The 24,415-nt window shown below is 38.8% G+C and overlaps 2 protein-coding genes across 4 annotated transcripts in view; both read right to left on the bottom strand.

Annotated features, from left to right (window-relative positions):
• The window catches only part of LOC101134912 (serine/threonine-protein kinase SMG1), a 39,110-nt gene extending 31,171 nt beyond the window's left edge, over positions 1-7,939 (bottom strand). The window contains exons 1-4 of the mRNA XM_031003010.3: positions 7,802-7,939; positions 5,151-5,375; positions 2,786-2,884; positions 1,797-2,066 (exon numbers count right to left, since the gene is read on the bottom strand). Coding sequence (XP_030858870.3) covers positions 1,797-2,033 — 237 coding nt within the window. The 5' untranslated portion in view covers positions 2,034-2,066; positions 2,786-2,884; positions 5,151-5,375; positions 7,802-7,939. The remainder of the gene's footprint in view (positions 1-1,796; positions 2,067-2,785; positions 2,885-5,150; positions 5,376-7,801) is intronic.
• LOC115931069 (putative uncharacterized SMG1-like protein) overlaps positions 7,828-24,415 on the bottom strand; it is a 32,111-nt gene continuing 15,523 nt past the window's right edge. The window contains exons 2-10 of one of the 3 annotated variants that reach the window (XM_055365474.2): positions 22,443-22,606; positions 21,703-21,858; positions 17,851-17,987; positions 16,496-16,554; positions 15,004-15,217; positions 11,167-11,292; positions 10,716-10,788; positions 9,700-9,786; positions 7,828-7,974 (exon numbers count right to left, since the gene is read on the bottom strand). In XM_055365474.2, coding sequence (XP_055221449.1) covers positions 9,761-9,786; positions 10,716-10,788; positions 11,167-11,292; positions 15,004-15,217; positions 16,496-16,554; positions 17,851-17,987; positions 21,703-21,858; positions 22,443-22,606 — 955 coding nt within the window. In that variant the 3' untranslated portion in view covers positions 7,828-7,974; positions 9,700-9,760. Of the gene's footprint in view, positions 7,975-9,699; positions 9,798-10,715; positions 10,789-11,166; positions 11,293-15,003; positions 15,220-16,495; positions 16,555-17,850; positions 17,988-21,702; positions 21,859-22,442; positions 22,607-24,415 lie in introns of those variants that run through there. The other 2 variants (XM_055365473.2, XM_055365475.2) reach the window with 2 other exon arrangements.

Here is a 24,415-nt window from a genome sequence, read left to right as displayed (position 1 = left end):
GGCTAATTTTTCTATTTTTAGTAGAGGCGAGCTTTCACCATGTTGGCCGGGCTGGTCTCAAACTCCTGACCACAGGTGATCAGCCTGACTTGGCCTCCCAGAGTGCTGGGTTTACAGGTGTCAGCAACCGTGCCCAGCCTACACCTATTATTTTCTATTAAAAATAATGTTTTTCAACTCTGTGTGGTCCAATAGGAAGAAGAAATACACAAACCATAAACAATAAATACAAATCAAGAGCAGGGCCACGTCGAATTACTTAAAAAAAAAAAAAAACACGGGCTGGGCGCGGTGGCTCATGCCTGTAATTCCAGCACTTTGGGAGTCTGAGGCAGGTGGATCACCTGAGGTCAGGAGTTTGAGACCAGCCTGACCAACATGGTGAAACCAAGTCTCTACTAAAAATACAAAAATTAGCCCGTTGTAGTGGCAGGTGTCTGTAATCTTAGCTACTCGGGAGGCTGAGGCAGGAGAATTGCTGGAACCCGGGAGGCAGAGGTGGAAGTGAGCCGAGATTGCACCACTGCACTCCAGCCCAGTTGACAACAGCATGACTCTGTCTCCAAAAAAAAAAAAGGCCCCCCCCACCCCCACCACCACCAAAAGAAAGACTACAGGTTGAGTATCCCTTACTCAAAATGCTTGGGACCAGAAGTGTTTCAGACTTTGTATATGTTTGGATTGGAGAATACTTGCATATATATAAAATGAGATATGTGGGGGATGGGACCCAAGTCTAAAGACGAAATTCACTTATGTTTCATAGACACCTTCTATTCATAGCCTGAAGGTCATTTTATGCAATATTTTAAATAATTTTGTGCATACAACAGTTTGGACTCATCACATGAGGTCGGGTGTGGGATTTTCCACTTGGGGCATCATACTGGTGCTCAAAAAGTTTCAAATTTTGGAGCATTTTAGATTTAGGATTTTCAGATTAGGGATGCTCACCAGTAAGTGTTATGAAAATATTCCAAACTCCGGCTGGGCATGGTGGTGCCCACCTGTAATCCCAGCATTTTGGGAGGCCAAGGCAGGTGGATCACCTGAGGTCAGGAGTTCACAACCAGCCTGGCTAACATGGTGAAAACCCATCTCTACTAAATACAAAAAAATTAGCCAGGCGTGGTGGCGCATGCCTGTAATCCGAGCTACTTGGGAGGCTGAAACAGGAGAATCGCTTGTACCTGGGAGGCGGAGGTTGCAGCGAGCCAAGATCGCGCCATTGCACTCCAGCCTGGGCAACAAGAGTAAAACACTATCTCCAAAAAAAAAAAAGGTATTCCAAAATCCAAAACCGAAAACACTTCCAGTCCCAAGTATTTCAGATAAGGAATATTCAACCTGTATGAATGTTCCTAGGGAAAAAGAGACAGCCAAAATATAAGATCATGTATAAGAACTAACTTCAGTAGACAGAAAGAAAAAAGTACCAGAGGAAGAAGAAAGAGACCGCATTTTAAAACAACTATACAAATTTGAGCTGTAAGAAACACTGACATTTTCTGTAAACATGCTAGAGCAAATAGGAGAAATTCATAAGACATTTTCTAGAAAATAAAACTAATATAAAAAAACTTATCAAGATTTGTCAAGGAAAAAGAAGAAAAGTTAAATATAATGGCAAGAAAACATTCTTACCAATTTTATTCATCCAGGCATGTCTTAAACATGGCTGTCTGTTACATACAGTGATTCTGCAGACATGTTGACATGACAGTGAAATACATAAATACGTAATGAGAAAAGGCTTAACTGTGGATAAAACAAAGTCATTACAATTAAAGACTCACCCCTATTAGTGAGTTTTTGGCATTTCCAATTGTAGTCAGGGCACTGAGGTCAAATTTAACTACAAATTTTGCATTGTCTACATTGAACACATGATTCTTAAAAGCCTCATGTTTTATTTCAGAACAGGCCTCAGGAAGTTGCAGACTGTGCAGGAGGTTGTTTAGGGCACAAGTCATTTCTCCCAATATTAACTTGTAGGCAGTCTCCAAAACAGGAATATTCTTCAAGCTGAGCATTGCTTGATAAACAGCACGGGCTACAGCAACAACCTGAAAAACAAAAAATTCAAGGAAGTGATAAATGGAAAATAAATCTTCTAAAATTATATGGAAAATAAATCACTATCTGTATTAGTGCTGATGATACAAATAAATTTAAGATCGATCAATTCACTGTCTGTAGCACTTAATATTTTAATTTTTTAAAAACCAATCAGAAAACTGACACAGATCACTATGCTATTTCAAATCTATTAAGTTTTATCACAAATAAAGAGTACTATAAATGAAAACTGTCAATAGGAAATTTCCAAAATGGCCGTTTTTTTTTTTTTTTTAAATAATCAACATCAAAAGACATATGCAAACAGCAGTTTAAGACTGGGTTTCTTAAATCTACCAGGAAAGTCTGTGGTGGATTTGACTAGGGGGTGGTTGAAAAGCCAGTCATTTTTGTTTACCAAATATATAGTACTTCTAAATTTATAACTTTATAAATGTGTCAACTTGTTTTACCCTTATGAAAATTTAATAAATTTAATAACAGCAAAAGATGCATAGTCTGAAAAGAGTATCTGGCACACCATTCATGAAAGTATTCAGTATGATTATCAATAAATATAAATTTAAAAGAACAAATACAATCACTATATTCTAAATCAAACATTTCACATTTCACTCAGTTTCACTTATATAGCCTGGTAAGCAACATTAGGTCCAACTCTTCAGTGACTCAAGTTGTCAAAATTCATTATCAGTGTATTACTTACCTCTTTTTCTTTATGATAATGCAAGAATAGTTTAGATGATGGTATAAACAGTTTTTCTACAAATCATGATGGCAGTTTCGTATTTATCTGTTCAACAATCTAAAAGAATAAAATTTTTAAAAAATGAGCTTCTCAAATTACAAAAAGACATGGAGAAACCTTAAAGGCACACTGGTAACTGAAAGAAGCCAATTGAAAAGGCTACATACTATATGACTCCAACTACATGGCATTCTGGAAAAGGCAAAACGATGGAGACAGTAAAAAGATCAGGGGTTGCCATGGGCTTAAGATGGGGGGAGGGAGGAGTGGGGAGAGGGAACGAGGAAGGAGTGGGCAGAACATAAAAGATTTTTAGGGAAGTGAAACTATCCTGTATGATACTGGTAATAGGGGAAACATGTCATTACACATGTTAAAGTCCATAGAATACATAACACAAAGTAAACTATAAAATTAGTTAATAATAATATATCAATATTCGCTCCTTTGTAATAAATGTACCACACTAACACAATATGTTAATGAGGGGGAAACTGTTGGGATGAAGAAGGTATATGGGAACTCATTGTTTTCTGCTCAATTTTCTGTATATCTAAAAAATAAAGTCTTTTAATTTAGAAAAATATATCTAAGCTATATTTTAAGGCCTTAATACTGTGACATTAAAGTGTTTAGACACCTAAATAGGACACACGTATTTTACAGTTATCATGGGCATTTTTTCACACTAGCAAAGAGAGGTGTAATTCTGGCAGAAATGCTCAGCAGAATGTCATCTAGAATTTGCTTTAAAATAATCCAGTTGGAGATGAAAGGATAGCAAAGAGGCCTAGATGAAACCAGATGGGCCATTTGTTTCTAATTATAGAAGCTGAGTGTTAAATATGTACAAATTTATTATACTATGCTCCCTATTTTTATGTGCTTCAGAATGTCCATAATAAAAGTGGGGGGAGGATATTTATGGTTAAGAAATTAAAGGAGGCCGGCCGGGCGCGGTGGCTCACGCCTGTAATCCCAGCACTTTGGGAGGCCAAGGCAGGCAGATCACGAGGTCAGGAGATCGAGACCATCCTGGCTAACATGGTGAAACCCCGTCTCTACTAAAAATACAATTGCACCACTGCACTCCAGCCTGGGCAAAAGAGCGAGACTCTGTCTCAAAAAAAAAAAAAAAAAAAAAATTAAAGGAGGCCAGGTGTGATTGCTCACACCTGTAATCCCAGCACTTTGGGAGGGCAAGGCAGGAGGATTACTTGAGACCAAGAATTTAAGGCCAGCCTAGACAATGTAGCGAGACCCCTTCTCTCCAAAAAATATAAAGGTTCGCCAGGCATGGTGGCATGCATCTGTAGTCCCAGATAGTCGGGAGGCTGAGTGGCAGGATCACTTGAGACCAGGAGTTTGAGGCTGCAGTGAGCTCTGATTGTACCGCTGCACTCCAGCCAGGGGAATACAGCCAGATCCTGTGACCAAAAAAAAAAGAAAGAAAAGAAAAGAAAAAAAGAAAGAATCTGGTGCGTAGAGCAATGTTTCCTCAGAAAAAACGAGTAAAGCTACACTGAGACTAGCTATCAACCACTAAAAATAGAGGCCTGGCAGAGTGGCTCATGCCTATAATCCCAGTACTTTGGGAGGCCAAGGCAGGTGGATTGCTTGAGCCCAAGAATTCAAGACCAGCCTGGGCAACATGGCAAAACTCCATCTCTACAAAATAATATAAAAAATTAGCCAGGTGTGGTGGTGCACGCCTGTAGTCCTAGCTACCTGGGGGGCTGAGGTGGGAGGATCACCTGAACCCAAGAGGTCAAGGCTACAGTGAGCCAAAATCATGCCACTGCACTTCATCCTGTGCAACGGAGTGAGACCCTGTCTCAAAAAAAAAATTGCATTAAAAATAAAAGTAAATAGACACTAAAATGAAAGCACAGATTATAAGACTGATGAATGTACTCTTAAAAAATTATATAATAAAGCAAAGCCCTTATTTTTTTTCTTTTTTGGAGACAGGGCCTTTTTTGTCACCTTGGCTGAGTGCAGTGGCACAATCAGAGCTCACTTCAACCTCAAGTTCCTGGGCTTAATCGATCCTCCTCCCTCAGCCTCCCGAGTAGCTAGGACTGCAGGTGCACACCACTACACCAAGCTAATTTTTGACTTTTTGTACAGATGGGGTCTCACTACATTGCCCAAGCTGTGCCAGAATTCCTGGATGCAAGCAATCCTTCTGCTTTGGCCTCCCAAAGCGCTGGGATTACAAGCATGAGCCACCATACCCAGACAAAGCCCTTCATTTCTTACATATCCATTTAAGGGCCTGAATAAACCAACACATTAAAAAGGAAAAGAATAATTCACATACCAGCGTGAGTAAATTCAAGACTGAGACGATATAATCGGTACCACAAGTCTGGCAATTCTCCAGTTGGTCTAATCCATATGTAATGACCTTGTCACAATGTATAGTCATGCTAGGATCCGAGCTGCCGAGCAAAACACCAACACACTCATTAGCAGCTGTCAACACAGCCTCAGAAAAAAACACCTGGTTTGCAGCCGTCACACATCTCATTACTCTGCACAGAACCTGTAAATGGGGAAAACCAGCAGCTTTTTAAAAAAATTCACGTGCTTCCAACAAAGCAAGAAAATACTTTTTATTTAATGCAATTTCAACTGAAAATTAACTGCTTGCCTTGCCAGCAGCCTCTTAATATTCTAGTTCTCAGTAGCTGAATAATAATGATGCCTTTACTACAATATGTAAACATGATCTTGGCTAAAAAATCCTAAAGTGCTACTATGACAGGAAATGGAATCTGCCATCCTCTATTTCCCACATACCCAACTTCGTTTCTCCCAATGTCACTAAATGGCTGAAGCTCAGAATCTTTATCATGAAATACACCACGACAGTAATCATATTGACAGCATGGGAATAGCCTGCCCACACATACTACAAGCTAGCTCTTGGGCTTTTGGGAGTCAATCTTTCAAAACTGAACATACAAGTCACTTTAAGCTTATTAAAGTTTCTATCCACTGATGGTCTCTTTTGAAAGATAAGCACTCTCATGCTTACCAGATAATATCTTCAAAAATCATATTATTTCCAATACACACACAAACAAAATCCCCCACTTAACTATAATGGCCAATAATTGTGTACTAAATTTCTAATAAAATAGGGGAGAAAACAGAGCAAATGATAAAAAATATTTCTATAATATTTAACAACCAATACATACAGGATTTTATTTAGTCTACCCATAGTTTTCATTAAAAGTATCCTTGGAGGTTGGGCATAGTGACTCACATCTATCATCCTAGCACTTTGAGAGGATTAGCTGGAAGGTTCTCTTGAGTCCAGGAGTTTGAGACCAGCCATGTCAACATAACACTTCATCTCTACCAAATTTGTTTTTAAATTAGTTGGGCGTGGTGGCTCACACCAGTAGTCCCACCAACTACTTGAGAGGCTGAGGTGGGAGGATCACTTAAGCCTGGGAGGTCAAGGCTGCAGTGAGCCAAGATCGTGCCACTGCACTCCAGCCTGGGCAACAGAGACCATGTCTCCAAAAATAAAAAAAAAAGGGGGGGGGGGGGCGTGGAGGGGGAAGCATTCTTGGCCATGCACAGTGGCTCATGTCTATAATCCCAACACTTTGGGAGGCTGAGGTGGGAAGACTGCTTGAGGCCAAAAGTTCAAGACCAGCCTGGGAAACACTGAGACCCCATCTCTACAAAAATAAAAAATTAGCAGGAGCTATGCTGGGAGGATCACTTGAGCCCAAGAGATAGAGGCTGCACTGAGTCGTGATGGCACCACCCCACTTTAAAAAGAAAAAAAAAAAAAGCTGGGTATGGTGACACCCGCTTGTAGGGCTGAGTGAGGTGGGAAGTTCACCTGGGCCCAAGAGTTCAAGACTACAGTGAGCTATGATTGCACTACTACACTCCAGCCTGGGTGACAGAGTGAGGTTCCAGCTCCAAAAATAAATAAAAAAAATAAAAACCCCACCATTCTACCATTCTCAAAGGCCTAAAAGATCCTCATAAATCAATATACACCTATCCTATAAATTATGTCCCTTTTATTTTATGTCTGAATTAACGGCTTTTTATTTCAACTCTGTACAGTCTTCAAACAACCACCTTTTAGACATTAAAAATGAAGCAAAGATATTAAACCATTTTGAAACCATATTGGTTTAAAATACCGATATGCTGGTTTCATTTATCTTTAAGTTCTGACATTTCTGCTCAAGTACACAACTTACTATATAATCAATATCCTATTTTATTTAGCAACATGTTCAGCAAAAGTATATGCTCCTAAAAGCGAGTTTTATCCTAACGGTAAAATTTTCATCAGTTAGATTAAATTTTTTATGACTGTATCACACATGCTTCTTTCTCCTTATTCAAAGCAGAGTACAATGCCTGGGGTTCATTTCTTGTGTCTTTTCCACTGAACCCTCATTGGATGTGCTATATACAGTGCAGCTAATGTCTGAGGCTGCTGAAGTGTGGCAATCTAGCTACCTCATTTTTAATTTGTTTATGTTCTTTGATATCAGGCTATCAAAGAATATAAAGATACACAAGTTTTCATATGAGTTCCATCTTATGCTCAGAGAAGATTACTTTCTGAGGCTTCTCCTATAGTGTGCTATTCGTAATATGTTGAAAAACTAAAAGGAAACCCAATAATTTAAAAGTAAAATTATAAGAAATATTATTTAAAAATGAAAGAATAAGATTTAAAAATTCAGAGTGGCCTTTTGTCATGGGAGGGTAGGGGAGTTGGATGAAAGGAGGATGAGATATAACAGGATTCCCTGCTTTTCTGGTTATTTAAGAAAGCAGTCAGACAATATATACATATATACATACATACATACATGCTAAACAAATGAAGGATTAATAACAGTTCACCTGGTAAAGAGAAGCATTTACAATGTAAAACAATTTTATTTTTGAATGACACTTCAAATGCCCAAAAGCACTTACATCTGTTACGTATGCCTCAGTAATTGGAGGGCCCGAATTGGGCTGAGGCGTTCCCCAGTGCTCCTCACCACAGTACTAAATACCCGGAGAAGCGCAGCCAGCTTTGGTAATGACACTGATGGAGGAGGGACGTCTTCATCCACTGATTCCCCAGAGGCCACATGGCTGAGGTCCTAGATGTGAATTCACAGCATTCTTAATAAGTAGTACATTGTTTAAAAAAAAAAAAAAAAAACTCTAAAATATTTCAATCAATTCATTTTAGAATAGATTTTTAGGCTTTTAGAAAGAGAACTGTGGCCCATGAGAATATTCATGACTCTGAATATAAAAATGGGTTTTACCTAATTATTTCAAAAAGCCAACATTAAACCCAATAGACAACAAATTAAGGAAATAATCTCTTAAATCAACTCAGAAAGCTGTTGGGGAAAAATAAATTCTAGCACATATGCTCTAGTTATATGTAGGTATAAATGAAGACGGAAGCTTCTGCCACTCCTGAATTAGTTTTTGGCTAAAAATCTCATTCTAGGTATTCTTTGAGCCACTCAGCTCAACAGTAAGTCCTCCAAACCAAGAGCATGCACATGAAGAGCAAAGGGAGATCACAAGACCTGGTCTACAGATGTGTAACTGAAGAAGTACGATATATGAAAAGGACAAGATTCGCAAAAACTAGGATACTAGAACCAATGTATACATCTACCTAAAATTAAGCACCAAAATAACAGAAGAGAATGAGATCTTAAGGATAACAAGGGGAAGCATCTCTACAAACTAGAATGTGTGGCTTATGAGAGGTAGATCAGCTTTAAACGTGGGCTGTGAAAAAAGACATTCTAGGTGTGGGGGCAAAGAAAAAACAACGCAGAAGCAAAACATTTCCTTGCTTTTCTAGGAAAGAGTAAACACATCAGTACAGCTAAAGGTACTGAATTCCTGTTGACTACAAGCAGCAAAGATGAAAAAAACAAGATGAGGCCAAAATCTTTATGGGCGCCTTGACTGGTTGATCTGAATAGGGGAGAAACACAAAGAGATTCAGATAAGAGATGGCACAGAGTTAAGCCATGACAGTGGGGCCAGAAAAGCCAAGTACCAGTAACAGAGGCTTCAGCAGCGCTCTTAAAGCTCCTATGCTATATTCGTACAGCCACAAAAGCTAGCTGAAGCCAAGGCTTGTCCTCCAAAGTACGATTCAAGATCTCCTGTACATATGTAAGAGGAAAATCTTTAGGAGCTTTTGGTGTTTTGTGTTTTTTTATAACACAACATCAATTTGCTTTAAGACTCTGAAGACTGGGAACAAAAAATAAAAATAAATAACAAAATATGTCTTTAGAAAAATACCAGCTACCGAGAGTATGTAAAGCTTTGCGAAATACGAAGCTTGCAACGTTTCTTTTAGTCTCTCCAGCAATTCTCCTGGTAACTTAAACACATCTGAAATAAATGTTTAAAATACTGACTGGGCACGGGGGCTCATGCCTATAATCCCAGCACTTTGGGAGGCCGACGCGGCTGGATCACCAGTGGTCAGGAGTTTGAGACCAGCCTGGCCAACATGGTGAAACCCCGTCTCTACTAAAAACACAAAAATTAGCTGGGCGTAGTGGCGGGCACCTGTAATTCCAGCTACTCAGGAGGCTGAGGCAGGAGAATCATTTGAACCCAGGAGGTGGAGGTTGCAGTGAGCTGAGATCGTGCCATTGCACTCCAACCTGAGTGACAGAGTGAGACTCCGTCTCAAAAAAAAAATTTTTTTCAAAATATTGCAATGGGCTTGTAATTTCTGCTTAAATGTCAGGAGGTCTGAGCCATTTTAAAATAAATCTAGCACAATTTAAGATTTTTTCTTAACCAAAATTTTAAGAAACAGCTTTCTATATACTCACCTCAGCATATGCTTCCATGTCTTCTAGAAACTGACCAAGAAGAGGCGTAGAAAATGCAAGATCAGCTACCCAAAATGGCTCCAAACTCTGCAACCACCCTTGGAATCACATAAGAAATTGTGAAAGGGTAGGGGGGAGAAAAAACACCAAAAAATCCAAATTAAAAAAATATAAGAGGCTTCTTTTAAAAAGTATCTGGTTTTCAAGCAGCATACCCTAAAACATGTCCTATATCATAAAATTAAGACTGCTAAACATGCTGATCACGATTAACCAATACCTCTTTAATACCTCTTTAATTTCTGCAGAAATTAACAGGGAAATGTTATTTCCTTACTTTTTCAGTAAATTTCATATCTATATTGTCACTACACATGACTTAAGACTAAAATGCCACAATCTACCATTGGCCTGGCTAATCCCAGGGCCACATCTAACCATTAAAGGTGTATACTCATCTCCTCAGTGAAAATGAAACAGACCACTATCATCTGAATATCTTATTTTCAAAAGTTTATTATACCAAGTAAGTTACGAGAAACTATGACACTTGAAACAAGCTGAAATGTGCAAATGAGCCACGCTAGTCATTCACTTAACTCCAAAAAAATGGGAAACAAAACCATTTCTCATTTATGACAATTCTCCAAATTAACCCTGTATTTCCTTTTTTAAAAAAATAACCAGAAAAACAATGAAATGTGACAAATAACTTGGATCTTCCATTGTTCACGTCAGGGTATTGCCACTGCAATATATTCTTACCATATACTTTCCTACCAGTACAAACTACAAATAACTTGGCTAAGTCCTGTCTGTACTTACTCTACCCACCTACTAGTAATTTCCTCTGAAAATATATATTTAGCTAACAAGTCATGTTCATTTACAATAAAACATTTCTCTGAATTAGTTTTCTTGCATTATTAAGGAAATGGTATTGATAGATGGTCACTGGGGGACCACTGCTCCTCCCCGACAGTATTTAAATAACTGGTATAGGCTGCAAGACTTACCAGATACCTGCTGCGTGAGCGAAGGTTTCTGAGTATGATCTCTATGCCATCCAACTAATATACCAACTGTATCCTTCATGGAAACAAAGAGAGAGGGGGCCAATCATTTTAAGATATTACTGCCATTCACCTGCGGACCATTTCACAGCAAAAGATCCTAAAAGGAGCATCTATGTTCTACCTACTTGACATTCTAGAAACTTAGAAAGGGGAGAGGAGCAGGAAAATAAAAGAACTACATTTCTGACAACAATGAAATAGTTTATTTTCTTCAAATATTTTAAGGTACGAACGTCAGAAAGAAAAATGCGGCATTTAACCCTGGAACCTCAAATATCACTGATTATATTCAAAGGAGCAGAGGCATTGTTTTCCATCTGATTCCTCAGTTCCTCACACACACAACCATCCCCCTCACCCCATGATCTGAACAGCGGAATGAGGAACTCACCCTAAAATTAGTGCTGAAAATATGAGGGTAACATCGAGCCACCAAAAGAATGCACTTAACACATTTGCAAAGCAATTCTGGTGTATCCACATTTTCAAGAATTGACTGCAGGCTGGTCATTACAAGCTCAAAAATAAAAGTTACAAACCGTGAACATTCAACAAAATAGGGAGAAAACAAGCAAATTAGGTTCATTATTTACTAAGTGACTACATAAAAAACTGAGTATGAGACCAAGAAAAATAGATTCTGTAGTTTTAGTTAAAAAAAAAAAAAAGAATTGACTTGTAAATCCCAACTGCTTGGGAGGCTGAGACACAAGAATCGCTTGAACCCAGGAGGCAGAGTTTGCAGTGAGCTGAGATTGCACCGCTGCACTCCAGCCTGGGAAATACAGCCAGACTCCATCTCAAAAAAAAAAAAAATTAATAAATAAATAAAATCAATAAATTGAAAATATTTCGCTCCACTAAGCTGTTAAGCTAAAAACAAATACTGTTTTCTCTTCTTCAATGTTTGTTAATATTAGTCCTTTGACATCAGTTAACATTAGTCCTTAATAACATCTGTTTACAATATCCCTAAATGCTCTCTTTAAGATTCTACCTGTGATTAAATTTCAAATACAAAAAAGTAAAATAGATTTGGGAAACTTTTCTATAAAGTACAACAATTACTTTGCAATCCAAAATATAAAGCAAATTTTATATAATTTATGCTTCAGTATATTAGTACTTGCTTCATATTAAAATTAAGGAAGATCAGTATGGCACCACACATGAATAACATGCAGGCTCAGGTTACCATTATACATAAATTTTTAAAATAAATATATGGCAAAAATAAAATAATAAATAACTATTTGTCATTCCATTGAAAGAATATTTATTTTGCAGCTGTTAAAAAACATTTTTCCCTAAAAAAGGAAAAGCTGTGCTTTACATAGCAATCTTATAAAAGAAATGCTAGAATCAGAAAACCATCATTTTAGGCTGGGTGCAGTGGCTCACACCTGTAACCCCAGCACTTTGGGAGGACGAGGCAGGTGGATCACCTGAGGTCAGGAGTTCAAGACCAGCCTGGCCAGCATGATGAAACTCCATCTCTACTAAAAATATAAAAATTAGCAGAGCACAGTGGCACATGCCTGTAATCCCAGCTACTCAGGAGGCTGAAGCAAGAGAACTGCTTGAACCTGGGAGGCGGAGGTTGCAGTGAGCCGAGATCGTGCCACTGCCCTCCAGCTTGGACAATAGAGCAAGATTACGTCTCAAAAAAAAAAAAAAGAGAAAAAGAAAACCATTATTTTGCAATAGCCAATGTTATAATCTACACAGGCACAGACTATCAAGGCTAAAAATCATTTAAAAGACATCTTGGGGTAATTACAGAAATTTGAATATAGAACACATATGTAATAAAATTCATTTTCTTAGGTATGATTACAATATTCTTGTTATACAGAAGAAAAACCTTATTCTTGGGAGATGCATACTAAAACATTATGGGGTGAACTGTCATCATGTGTATGGTTTTCAGATGCTCAACAAAAGTGTGTGAGAAAATAAAACTGTGGCAAAATATTAGTAACTGGTAAATCTAGGTGAAGCATATATTATGAAATTATTATCGTATTTACAGGTATTTATTTTACAGGTGCATCTATCTTTCTATGAATGTGAGAATTTTCACAAGAGCTGGGAAAATGTTCATAATTATGCATGCAGAATAAGCCCAAGCTGGTGGCATTCTGTTCAGTTACAGGTAATTTTCTGAATCTTCCCTCAAATTTTTCTCAAACCTCTATAATCAAGGGGGAAAGTGTTTCATTTTGTTTTGCTTTTTTGAGACAGGGTTGCCTATAATGGAGTGCAGTAGCTTGACCATAGCTCACTGTAGCTTCAACCTCCCAGGCACAAGCAATCCTCCTGCCTCAGCCTCCAAGTAGCTGGGATTACAGGTGCATGCCACCATGCCCGACTTATTTTTTTTCCTTTTTTTTTTTTTTTTTTTGTTTGATAGAAACAGGGTTTCACCATGTTGCCCAGGCTGGTCTCAAACTCCTGGACTCAGGCAATTCACCAGCCTCAGCATCCCACAGTGCTGGGGTTACAGGAGTGAGCCACCATGCCCAGTTAAAAATACATTTTTTATTTAAAAAAAAAAAAAAAAAGAACATTCCTTATATTTCCTTTATATTTTTTAAACTACATACCCAAAATAAAGCATATCAAAAACTGTAAAAAAAAAAAAAAAAAAAAAAAAAAAACAAAACCCAATATCAGATATTCCAAACACAACAATACCATAATTTAATCACTTAAAATCTTACTCAAAACTAAATCAATGATCTTTTAGGCCAGGTGTGGTGGCTCATGACACTAATCACAGTACTTTGGGAGGCCGAGGCAGGAGGATCACTTGAGGTCAGGAGTTCAAGACCAGCATGGCCAACACAATGAAACCCTATCTCTACTAAAAATACAAAAATTAGCCAGGCTAATGGCACACTCCTGCAATACCAGCTACTCTGGAGACTGAGGCAGGAGAATCACTTGAACCTGGGAGGCAGAGGTTGCAGTGAGCCGAGATTATGCCACTGCACTCCAGGCTGGACAACAGAACAAGACTCTGCATCAAAAAAAAAAAAAAAAACGAATGATATTTTAATATATTCAGATACACAAATATGAAATAAAACTAAGTAGAGCTGGTATTCATTTACACATAATTATCTTATACCATTTGGAATAAGAATTTGGGGCACGTTAGCAAACCAAAAGGCTCAGAAAGAAGTTGTGATATTTAGTTCTTGTCTCCCTCTACAAATGCGAAGCACTCTTCTATCCGGCATTACTAGTGGAGTTCCTATTTTCAACTTTGCAAATCATTCTGTTCCTAAGCAATCTCAAAAAAAATATTTCTAAAAACCAAAGAGGAAAAAAAAATTTTTTTTTTTTTTTTGAGACAGTCTGGCTCTGTCTCCCAGGCAATGGTGCAATCTCGGCTCACTGCAACCTCGGCCTCCCGGGTTCAAGCGATTCTCCTGCCTCAGCCTCCTGAGTAGCTGGGACTACAGGCGCGTGCCACCACGCCCGGCTAATTTTTGTATTGTTAGTAGAGACGGGGTTTCACCATGTTGGCCAGGATGGTTTCGATCTCTTGACCTCATGATGTGCCCGCCTCGGCCTCCCAAAGTACTGGGATTACAGGCATGAGCCACCGCGCTTGGCTGAGGAAAAAAAATCTTAAAACTAACTTATTTCAAATCTAACTTCAACGTGTATCTTTTTTTTTTTTTTTTGAGACAGAGTCTCGCTCTGTCGCCCAGGCTGGAGTGCAGTGGTGCGATCTCGACTCACTGCAAGCTCCGCCTCCCAGGTTCACAGCATTCTCCTGCCTCAGTCTCCCAAATAGCTGCGACTACAGGTGCCCGCCACCACGCCCGGCTAATTTTTTTTGTATTTTTAGTAGAGATGGGGTTTCACTATGTTAACCAGGATGGTCTCGATCTCCTGACCTCATGATCCGCCTGCCTCAGCCTCCCAAAGTGCTGGGATTACAGGCGTGAGCCACCACGCCCGGCGTGTAAGCCAATTTTTTAGAAGAAATCTCTCCCTCTCTCTCCACATATATGCATATATGTATGTAGCACTGATCCTTGAACAGTGTATCCTTTACTCAAACTGAGAAAGAGGAATTTTTAAAACATATTTCCTATCAGTAGATAACCCCTATTCTATGTTTCCCTTCTTCAAGCTCCCCTCCAAGGACATGTGTTAAAGGGACAATTTTCTTCCCAAGTACATCATGCATTTTTTCCCCCTTCATTCTTACCTGCATTACAGATGAAAAGGCTTTCTTTTCTCCTACAGTCTCTAGTGCTTTGTAGGTGGCACATAAGTAGAGGAGTTTAACTTCATCTTTTGCAGATGAGCTAAATTTGCTAAAAATCCACTTGAAGATCTTCTCAGCCTCATAGCTCAGAGAAGCACAAAGAAGGCTGAGACAGCAAGCTCCCTCCTGTCTCAACTCCTGAAGCAATTTGCTACTCTGTTTATTTTAATGCAAACAAAAAACACACACAAAAGGCTTAAGTTTTCTATGATGACACGAGTAATACATCTTACAAAAGAATGTCTTAAGTGGTTTTTTAAATTTCTATTCAAACTACATAAAAGGTTGAAATTTTCTCCACTCTAAATACTACATTCTGTCTAGCCTGCATTGCCCTCAAGTATCTGTCTGACATTACTTTCTTTTTACAAAATCAATTATTTACAAACAGTGAGGGAAGGCCCAAAAATGCTAAATTCCGTCTCAAACTGTATTAAATAACTCTCAGAAAAGGGCAGCAACAAATAATTAGATAAAACACTCTATACATAACTACATTCTACATAATATCCAATATGTAATGACTATAAAATAAAAAATGGTAATAGTTAAATACAGAAACTTAAAAGGATAACAGTAATGATTTACATAGAACTTTAATAAGTAACTCTATAAAACAAAACCATCAAAAGGCACTAAGGTTTATGACCAGCTGAGATAAATTTTGGGTACTTGCCAACACTGCAAATCTTTGGGAATCACCATAACAAAAAATGACCACACACCTCTGGAGACTCTAATAGCCAGAGAATATATGGTTTGGATCCACTCTTACCCAAAGAAGGAAATTCCTTTTTACCTCTATTCTCTAAGCAGTTTCAAATTCTCTAGTTTACAAAAACTAATTTTATTCTTCACGCCTGCATCAAGAGTTTATGCCATTCCATAAGTCAAGACTCAGTTATCCAGTGAGACTAGCAAATTAAAAAAATAAAATATTCCAGCCAGGCACGGTGGCTCATGCCTGTAATCCCAACACTTTGGAAGGCTAAGGTGGGTGGATCACCTGAGGTCAGGAGTTCCAGACCAGCCTGGCCAACATGGTGAAACCCTGTCTCTACTAAAAATACAAAAATTAGCTGGCAGTTGTGGTGCACGCCTGTAGTCCCAGCTACTCGGGAGGCTGAGGCAGGAGAATCACTTGAACCCGGGAGGTGGAGGTTGCAGTGAGCTGAGATCGCACCACTGCACTCCAGCCTGGGCGACAGGGTGAGACTCCGGCTCAAAAAATAAATATTCTTTTCAAGTGGATTCCATTTGTATTCAACCGTAATTAACACATAATTAATGCAGATAAAAATGACAAGACCCACTGAAATGTCAATAAATGTTCATAAACAAAGCCAGTGGGTTTGTCTTCTTGTGTATTGTTAAGTAATTTCTAAAAATATATTTTAAAGTCATTTAAACCGAACCATTATTAGTTACTTACCTTTCATTAAGCACATCATGTACAGCAGCCAAGATATTATCCAATTGTTTAACTAGTACCTTGAAAAGAAAACACATTTAGAAAAACTTCAAATTCCTAAACTTTTAAGAATAGCATTGTGTACTTTTTTACTTGTCTTCCCCTCCAAATTCTAATTCAACAGTACTTTACTTTCTTTATTATTCCCACTCCCCAATGAGCAAGTATCAGGAATGTCATGTTTCCTTTCAGCCTATGAAAGAAATTCACCCACTGGAAACATAGAGCTGTGATCATCAACAAAAAAATAAACTCAAAAAGCTTGTTTCATTTACTTTGAAATCCATTTGAAAAATTGACTGACGGATGGAGGGATAGATGGAGAGATATGTGACAAGGCAGTATTTAGGGTAAAATGTTAACGACGAAAATTAGATGATGGGTTTAACAGATTCAACGTCAAATTCTTTCAACTTGCTATATATTTGAAACTACTCATAATAAAATTTGGAAGGAGGAGAAACTTGCTTTGATCCAAGTGTCATCTGCCTCACTAGACCATTTTCATTAATTTTCTCCTGCTCATTGTCAAGTTCTTTTTTTTTTTTTTAAGATGGAGTTTCACTCTTTTCGCCCAGGCCAGAGTGCAATGGCGTGATCTCAGCTCACTGCAACCTCCATCTCCTGGGTTCAAGCGATTCTCCTGCCACAGCCTCCCATGTAGCTGGAATTACGGTCATGTGCCACCACGCCCAGCTTATTTTGTATTTTTAGTAGAGATGGGGCTTCACTATGTTGGGCAGGCTGGTATCGAACTCCTGAACTCAGGTGATCCGCCCACCTTGGCCTCCCAAAATGCTGGGATTACATGCATGAGCCACCACACCTGGCCCATATCAAGTTCTTAATTGGTGTAAAGAAAGTGAAGAAAAAAATTTAACCCTTCCTATACTTTGTTACATTTCTGTTGTTGTTTTAAGAGACAAGGACTCCCTCTGTCGCCCAGGTTGACATGCAGAGGTGTGATCATATCTCACTGCAACCCTGAATTCCTGGGCTCAAGTGATTCTTCCACCTCAGCCAGGTGTAGTGGCACATGCCTGAAGTCCCAGCTACTCAGGAGGCCACAGCGGGAGGATAGCTTGAATCCAGGAGTTTGAGACTGCAGTGAGCTATGATTGTGCCACTGCACTCCAGCCTGGGTGACAGAGCAAGATCTTGTCTTTAAGAAGAAAAAGAAATTACATATTAGAGAGCATTAAGTTCTTGATCATCATAACACAGACTTTCCCCATTCTTAAACTACTCAAGGTAGCATTACCTAGTTTATTATGGAAACACAAAAATCCTCATATTTCCAAACATACTATACTTACCAGCTTATTTTCTGGTTGCTGAATAAATTCTTTCAACTGCTTTACAGTAGCCAGTCTTCGGTCTCGGTCGTTTTCCCGGGTGATCCTCTGAAGAAGATTTGACAGTCGAGACTCATCACAATAAGACATCGATCTCTCTGTGAATATATAAACATTTTGTTGTCCACTGAGTATAAATAAGCAAAGGAATTTTTAAATTTTTAAAATTAAAAATTATTTAAATAATAATTAAATTACTATGGTGGCTCATGCCTGTAATCCCAGTACTTTGGAAGGCGGGTAGATCACATGAGTTCAGGAGTTTGAGACCAGCCTGGGCAACATGGTGAAACCCTGTCTCCACAGACACACAAAAAATTACATAAACTAGCCAGCCAAGGTGGTGTGCACCTGTAGTCCCAGCTACTCGGGAGGCTGAGGCAGGAGAATCACTGGAGCCCGTGAGGCGGAGGTTGCAGTGAGCCGAGATCACCCCATTGCACTCCAGCCTGGGTGACAGAGCAAGACCCTCTCTCAAAAATAAAATTACATCAAAAGTCACAGTCCACTGGTCAATAAAAGCTCAGGGAATATAGGTCCTATCGCTCTTTTGTTAACTCTGTATTCCAGATCCCAGCAGAGTGCCTGGCACATAACAGACCCTCAAAAAAATATTTGCTGAAGGAAACGAGAAATGAATAATCCTAGGCCAACTGAACACCTCATTCCAGAGGACTGGCTGGGAGAGAAAAAAGAAAGGCCTTAGTAACAACTTTCTTTGGGTCCATTCCAAACTGTTTTCAACATGCAGGTAAAGAGCCTGGGTGTAGGTAAATTAAACAACTTCCAAGGGGTACGGATAAAGTCTCAATCGAGTAAAAACAGGACATAGGCTTCTACTTATCATCTAGGTATCCCACTGGAGGAAAGCCTCTTATTCACATTATCATCATTTCCCTGGGATGAAGTTTTGGGGAGCCATAATCACATATTTAGTCCAACAAATGTCTAATTATTATCTACCACATGCAAGGCATGCCTCCACTAGAAAGGTAGCAAACCACAACTTTTCTCCCCTTATTTTTTAATCACAAGAACAAGCAAACAATAGTGAATACTATTAGCATATTAACGATGCTTTTAAAAACTAGATTTTTGCTGGACGAGGTGGCTCTTGCCTGTAATTACCCAGCACTTTGGAAGGCCAAGGCAGGCAGATCACTTGAGCCCAGGAGTTCGAGACCAGCCTTGGCAACATGGTACAACCCCATCTCTACGAAAAATACAAAAATTAGCTGGGCACAGTGGCACATGCCTGTAATCCCAGCTACTCAGGAGGCTGAGGTGGGAGGATCGCTTTAGCCTGGGAAGCAAAGGTTGCAGTGAAATCACACTAGCGCATTCCAGCCTGGGTGACAGAGCGAGACTGTCTCAAAAAACAAAACAAAACAAAAAACTCAATTTTTGCAAAACATTTTCAACTGTGCTATTTACCATAATTAGCCAATACATACGTAAACAACAAATCACAAAGGGTCTGACAGTTTCATTTCTAAGGTATGAGAAAAAATTGATAATAAAAGAAACCAGAAGGCTGGGCATGGTGGCTCACACCTGTAATCCCAGCACTTTGGGAGGCCAAGGAGGGCAGATCACGGGGTCAGGAGTTTGAGACCTGCCTGGCCAACATGGTGGAACCTCGTCTCTACTAAAGATACAAAAAATTAGCCGGGCGTGGTGGCACGCTCCTGTAATCCCAGCTACTCGGGAGGCTGAAGCAGGAGAATCACTTTAATCTGGGAGGTGGAGGCTGCAGTGACCTGAGATCGCGCCATTGCACTCCAGCCTGGGTGACAGGGAGATACTCCATCTCATAAATAAATAAATAAATAAATAACTACAAGGGGAACAACACACACTGGATCCTTTTGGAGGGTGGGGGGTGGGAGGAAGGAGAGGATCAAGAGAAACAACCAATGGGTACCAGGCTTAATACCTGGGTGATAAAATAATCTATACTACAAACCCTCATGACACAAGTTTACCAGTGTAACAAATCTGCACTTGTATCCTGAATTTAAGTTAAAAAAAAAAAAAAAAAGAAACTACAATGTCTGAGAGAAGAATAGGATTTTTACAAATCCCTAGCCCATAGAGTATTTCAATAAGGACAGATACCAAAAATGTCATCAAGTTACCAGCTGGGAAATTAGGCTCTACTTACAATTCTGTCACTAGCAAACTACATGACCCTGAGCCTTTGAAGAAGAGGAATTCTTTACTGAACTACTTTAGAGTCGCTGTTTAGCTTCTATAATATCATAAGTCTAAGGCTTCAAACACTCTATTTTAACAAACAGCATACATAGCCTTTGAATTCATTCCACTTGTGAAAACATAAAAAGAAATCAGTTTTTTAAAAGTTATATACCAACAATAAAAGCTACAGGCACAAAGATTTTCACCAAGATACACGAAGCACACACACAGTATAAAAAAAAAAAAAAAGTCAAAAACTAAATGTCCAAAAAGTAATTACATCTGACAAAGCCCATAACTCAGCTTTACCGATAAATTTCTCTTTAAGGAAAAAAATTATCATCACCTCTAATCCTCTGAACTTTCTTTTTTGTTGTTGTTTTTTTGAGACGGAGTCTCGCTCTGTCGCCCAGGCTGGAGTGCAGTGGCGTACTCAGCTCACTGCAAGCTCTGCCTCCCGGGTTCACACCATTCTCCTGCCTCAGCCTCCCGAGTAGCTGGGACTACAGGCGCCCGCCACCGCGCCCAGCTAATTTTTTGTATTTTCAGTAGAGACAGGGTTTCACCGTGTTAGCCAGGATGGTCTCGATCTCCTGACCTCGTGATCTGCCCGTCTCGGCCTCCCAAAGTGCTGGGATTACAGGCGTGAGCCGCTGCACCCGGCCAATCCTCTGAACTTCCAAGGCACTCACCTATACAGTGAGGCTACGTCATAAGGCAGAAATGCTATCAGTGTATTTAACTTTAGAAAAGTGCCCACTCAAGGCAGGGCCCGGTGGCTCACGCCTGTAATGAGCACGTGTGATCACTTGAGGTCAGGAGTTCGAGACCAGCCTGGCCAACATGGTGAAACCCTGTCTCCACTAAAAATGCAAAAATCAGCTGGGTGTGGTGGCATGCACCTGTAATCCCAGCTACTTGGGAGGCTGAGGCACGAGAATCACTTGAACCTGGGAGGCGGAGGTTGCAGTTAGCAGAGATTGCAGCACTGCGCTCCAGCCTGGGTGACAGAGCAAGACTCTGTCTCAAAAAAATATATTGAAAACAACAACAACAAAAAAACCAGAAAAGTACCCACTCTAGGGGGCGGGGGGAAGGAGAGCATCAGCAAGAATAGCTTAATGGATGCTGGGTTTAATACCTAGATGATGGGATGATCTGGGCAGCAAACTACCATGGCACACGTTTACCTACATAACAAACCTGTACATCCTGCACATGTACCCTGAACTTAAAAAAAAAAGACAGAAAAGTACCCCCTCTCTATATATATCTATATCCTCCACAGGCCCAAGAGTTCAAGGACTTGCTGTAGTAGGAGCCTACTATGCACTATACATTCAATATCCACGATAATTGGGTAAACCTTTTCTGTAAGATCTTACTTATCCAGTCTTCTAATCTTGTTTTAAGAGAATTCTCTTTTAAAATGTACTATAGCCTTTCTAGTGGGAAATTAACAATTCACAGGAAAAGAATGTAAACAATTTTTACCTGCACAGTAGACTAATCAACTTATGCTTTTGCAAGGCATTAGTAAGAGGCATCCAGAATAAGAGGAGATACAAGTCTTTGGAAGGTGTATGTGATTGGTCCCCGTTTTCCCAGCCTTACCCTGTGATTTCCTCATGTCTTTGGTGGCTAAAGCACAACTGCCATGCTGAACACTGGTGAACTCAGGGCTGGTCACATTGTTAACCCTCAGCTCTTGCCCCAACGACTTCCGACCATAAGTATTTTCCCCAGATCCTCCATTGACACTGTAGCCACCTACAAACAGCCACGTGTACGTCATTTAAATATGACTGTTCGTTTCATTCAGTCAATTTCCTGATAGTTCAGGATCTTATTACTCAATCTGCAGCTCAACCAGCCTTTGCTTCTCCTACCTTTTTCCTGTACTGTCTGCCTTGAAAATCATTTTGATTTCTTTTAATACACCTTTGAAGTTAAATTAATTTTATTTTGATCCCTTCATTGGAAAATAAGCAAAGAAATGAAAACTAAATTAAATCAAATTTTGCACCTTGTTTTAAAACTTTCTTGAAGTTTAGAGACAGTAGCCAAGAGGAACTTCAACCTTAGCTAAATATTTTTGAAAATAAAAACAAAAATAGTATTGTATCTTTTTTGTAAGAAAACTGCATTGATGAATTATGTATGGAAAAATTTTAAATTTTAAAAATAATAAAGTGGATAAACGTCCTATGAAGTTTTCAGAAATAACACTGCATTTGTTATTCATATTTTAAATATATTAGAAGAAAGCGAGAAAGTTGGGGGTGTAAGAAGGCAGGAAGGTGGGATAGGTAGGTTCAAAAAACATGCTTGTAGCAATAAGAAAATATATATACCCTTTTCGTCATTCTGTATGTCAGCGTGGACTCTGGTATCATCGGGCCTTTGCCGAGACACCACAGCTGAATTTGAAGGTTGCAGTCCGTAAGAGGAAGAACCACCTCTATCTCTGGATGAAGAATATTTTAAATTACCTGGGTCGGCTGATGCACTATCAGTTCTATAAAAAGAGAAAAGTTTAAGATTAGAACTTTAAATAACAAATAAATCTTTCTTTAAACAAGCCTCTCTTCTCCCAAATTTTACATTTAACCATTACTATTGTATTTAGTGTAATATGTACTATACATTATATGTAAGCACTCAGCCGTCCAATAAGAAGTCTTTCACTGGGAAGAGATTCTCAATGGATGAAATGCCAACTTTTCAGTCTCTTCTACTGTTCTAAAGACCCATTCAGAAATATGAATCACTACTGGGATTAGGGTGACTTTGCTGGTTTTAGCATTGAAAGTCTCCTGTCCCAGGCAAAACAGGACAACTGGTTACTCTGGTCCAGTGTTCTCCTCACATGACTTGATAATAAGAATAATTCTTTCTAAATTCTCCCCCATGGAGAGGGTTAATCAGTCAAAACATTTCAGCCTTTCCTGTCATAAAAATAAAAAACACTGGCAGCATGTCAGGGACGGGCAATGTCTTACCAAGTTATTTTCTAAGTACTGATTAGGTACTGTAGTATTGAAGACCCCATTGAAGATGCCTTAATTGTAAAGAGTAGCAATCAAAATTTTAAAAAGTAAAAAAGAAGACATTTTAAGAAAATAAAAGGTATCAGAAATGCAATAAAGTTATATCGGAAAGTTGTAGTTCGTAATCTATTTAAAATTCAGGTACTGTTTAGAATAATACCTGATGCTTATTAGTAAACAAGTAGGGTACAGCCAAGGGTAAAAGTGTGTCCTCATCTAAGTATCTGCTCTACGCTTCAACTGCCTCATAAGTAAAACAGAGCTGAGTTACAAGACTTCTCATGAGTGTTACTCTTTCAGCCATCAATCATAAACTATCAAGAAAGAAGACAACAAAATAATCTGTTATAGCATATGAAAAATCCAAGTAAGTTCTTCCCCTACTGATTTTCTCCTGAGAGGAACAACTTTGAGGAAAAAAAAAAAAAAAGAAAAAGAAAATCACTTCTATGATATTTACTAAAAATGCTTTCTCAACCTTTTAGAACCTGAATCTTTTAGAAAAGTTTAGGACACTGGCAAGGCCAGAAACTAACCTATTCCTCTACACTTTGCCCCTCCCTCTATGGTGTAAAAGTGACAGCAGTGTTTATATACTGTATATATTTCGTTTAGAGTTTATTAGTCTTTCCTTGCTCCCAAAAATACTAAACATAAAACTTTGCATGAGCTCAATCAGTTGGACACCTTGATCTGCACTTACTGCAATCACTGTTAATACAGAATGCAGACAATAGGTCCAATTAAACTTGGATATCTAACTGGTACAAGTCATTACTTATAAAGGATCTCAATCTGCAACTTCATGAAATTCAAAACCTAGCATACTAAAATGACTAAGGCTCCATAAGGAGTATCTTCTAATATTCAGAGTTCATTTATTCATAAAGCTAAGTACTTCGAACATAAGGGAAAATAAAATCTATGGAATTTCAAGAAAAATGTACGAGAATATTTTCTGAGTACACTAAGTCTATAAGCATTAAAATATTAACTCAATGGACCATAACTTTTTTAAACTAATGAAAAGACATTCCTTAGGTACCTAAAAATAGCACATTTAACATGCGTCTATATAAATCATAGCATACCATTACTTTCTGAAAGGAGACTGAAACGTAAGAGAGCTTATTATCTTTTCTGACAGGGTTTGAACTTTATATGTATGCCACAGTAAGCTCTTATTAGATGAGCGAATAAAATAAGCACTTGACTAATTCAGAAACACAAAGATAACTGAAGTCTGCCAATATTTAAACATATCTTCACTTCCTGTT

The sequence above is a fragment of the Gorilla gorilla genome, chromosome 18, assembly GCF_029281585.2.
Source record: "Gorilla gorilla gorilla isolate KB3781 chromosome 18, NHGRI_mGorGor1-v2.1_pri, whole genome shotgun sequence".
Taxonomy (NCBI): domain Eukaryota; kingdom Metazoa; phylum Chordata; class Mammalia; order Primates; family Hominidae; genus Gorilla; species Gorilla gorilla.
This window is presented reverse-complemented; position numbering and strand designations above follow the sequence as displayed.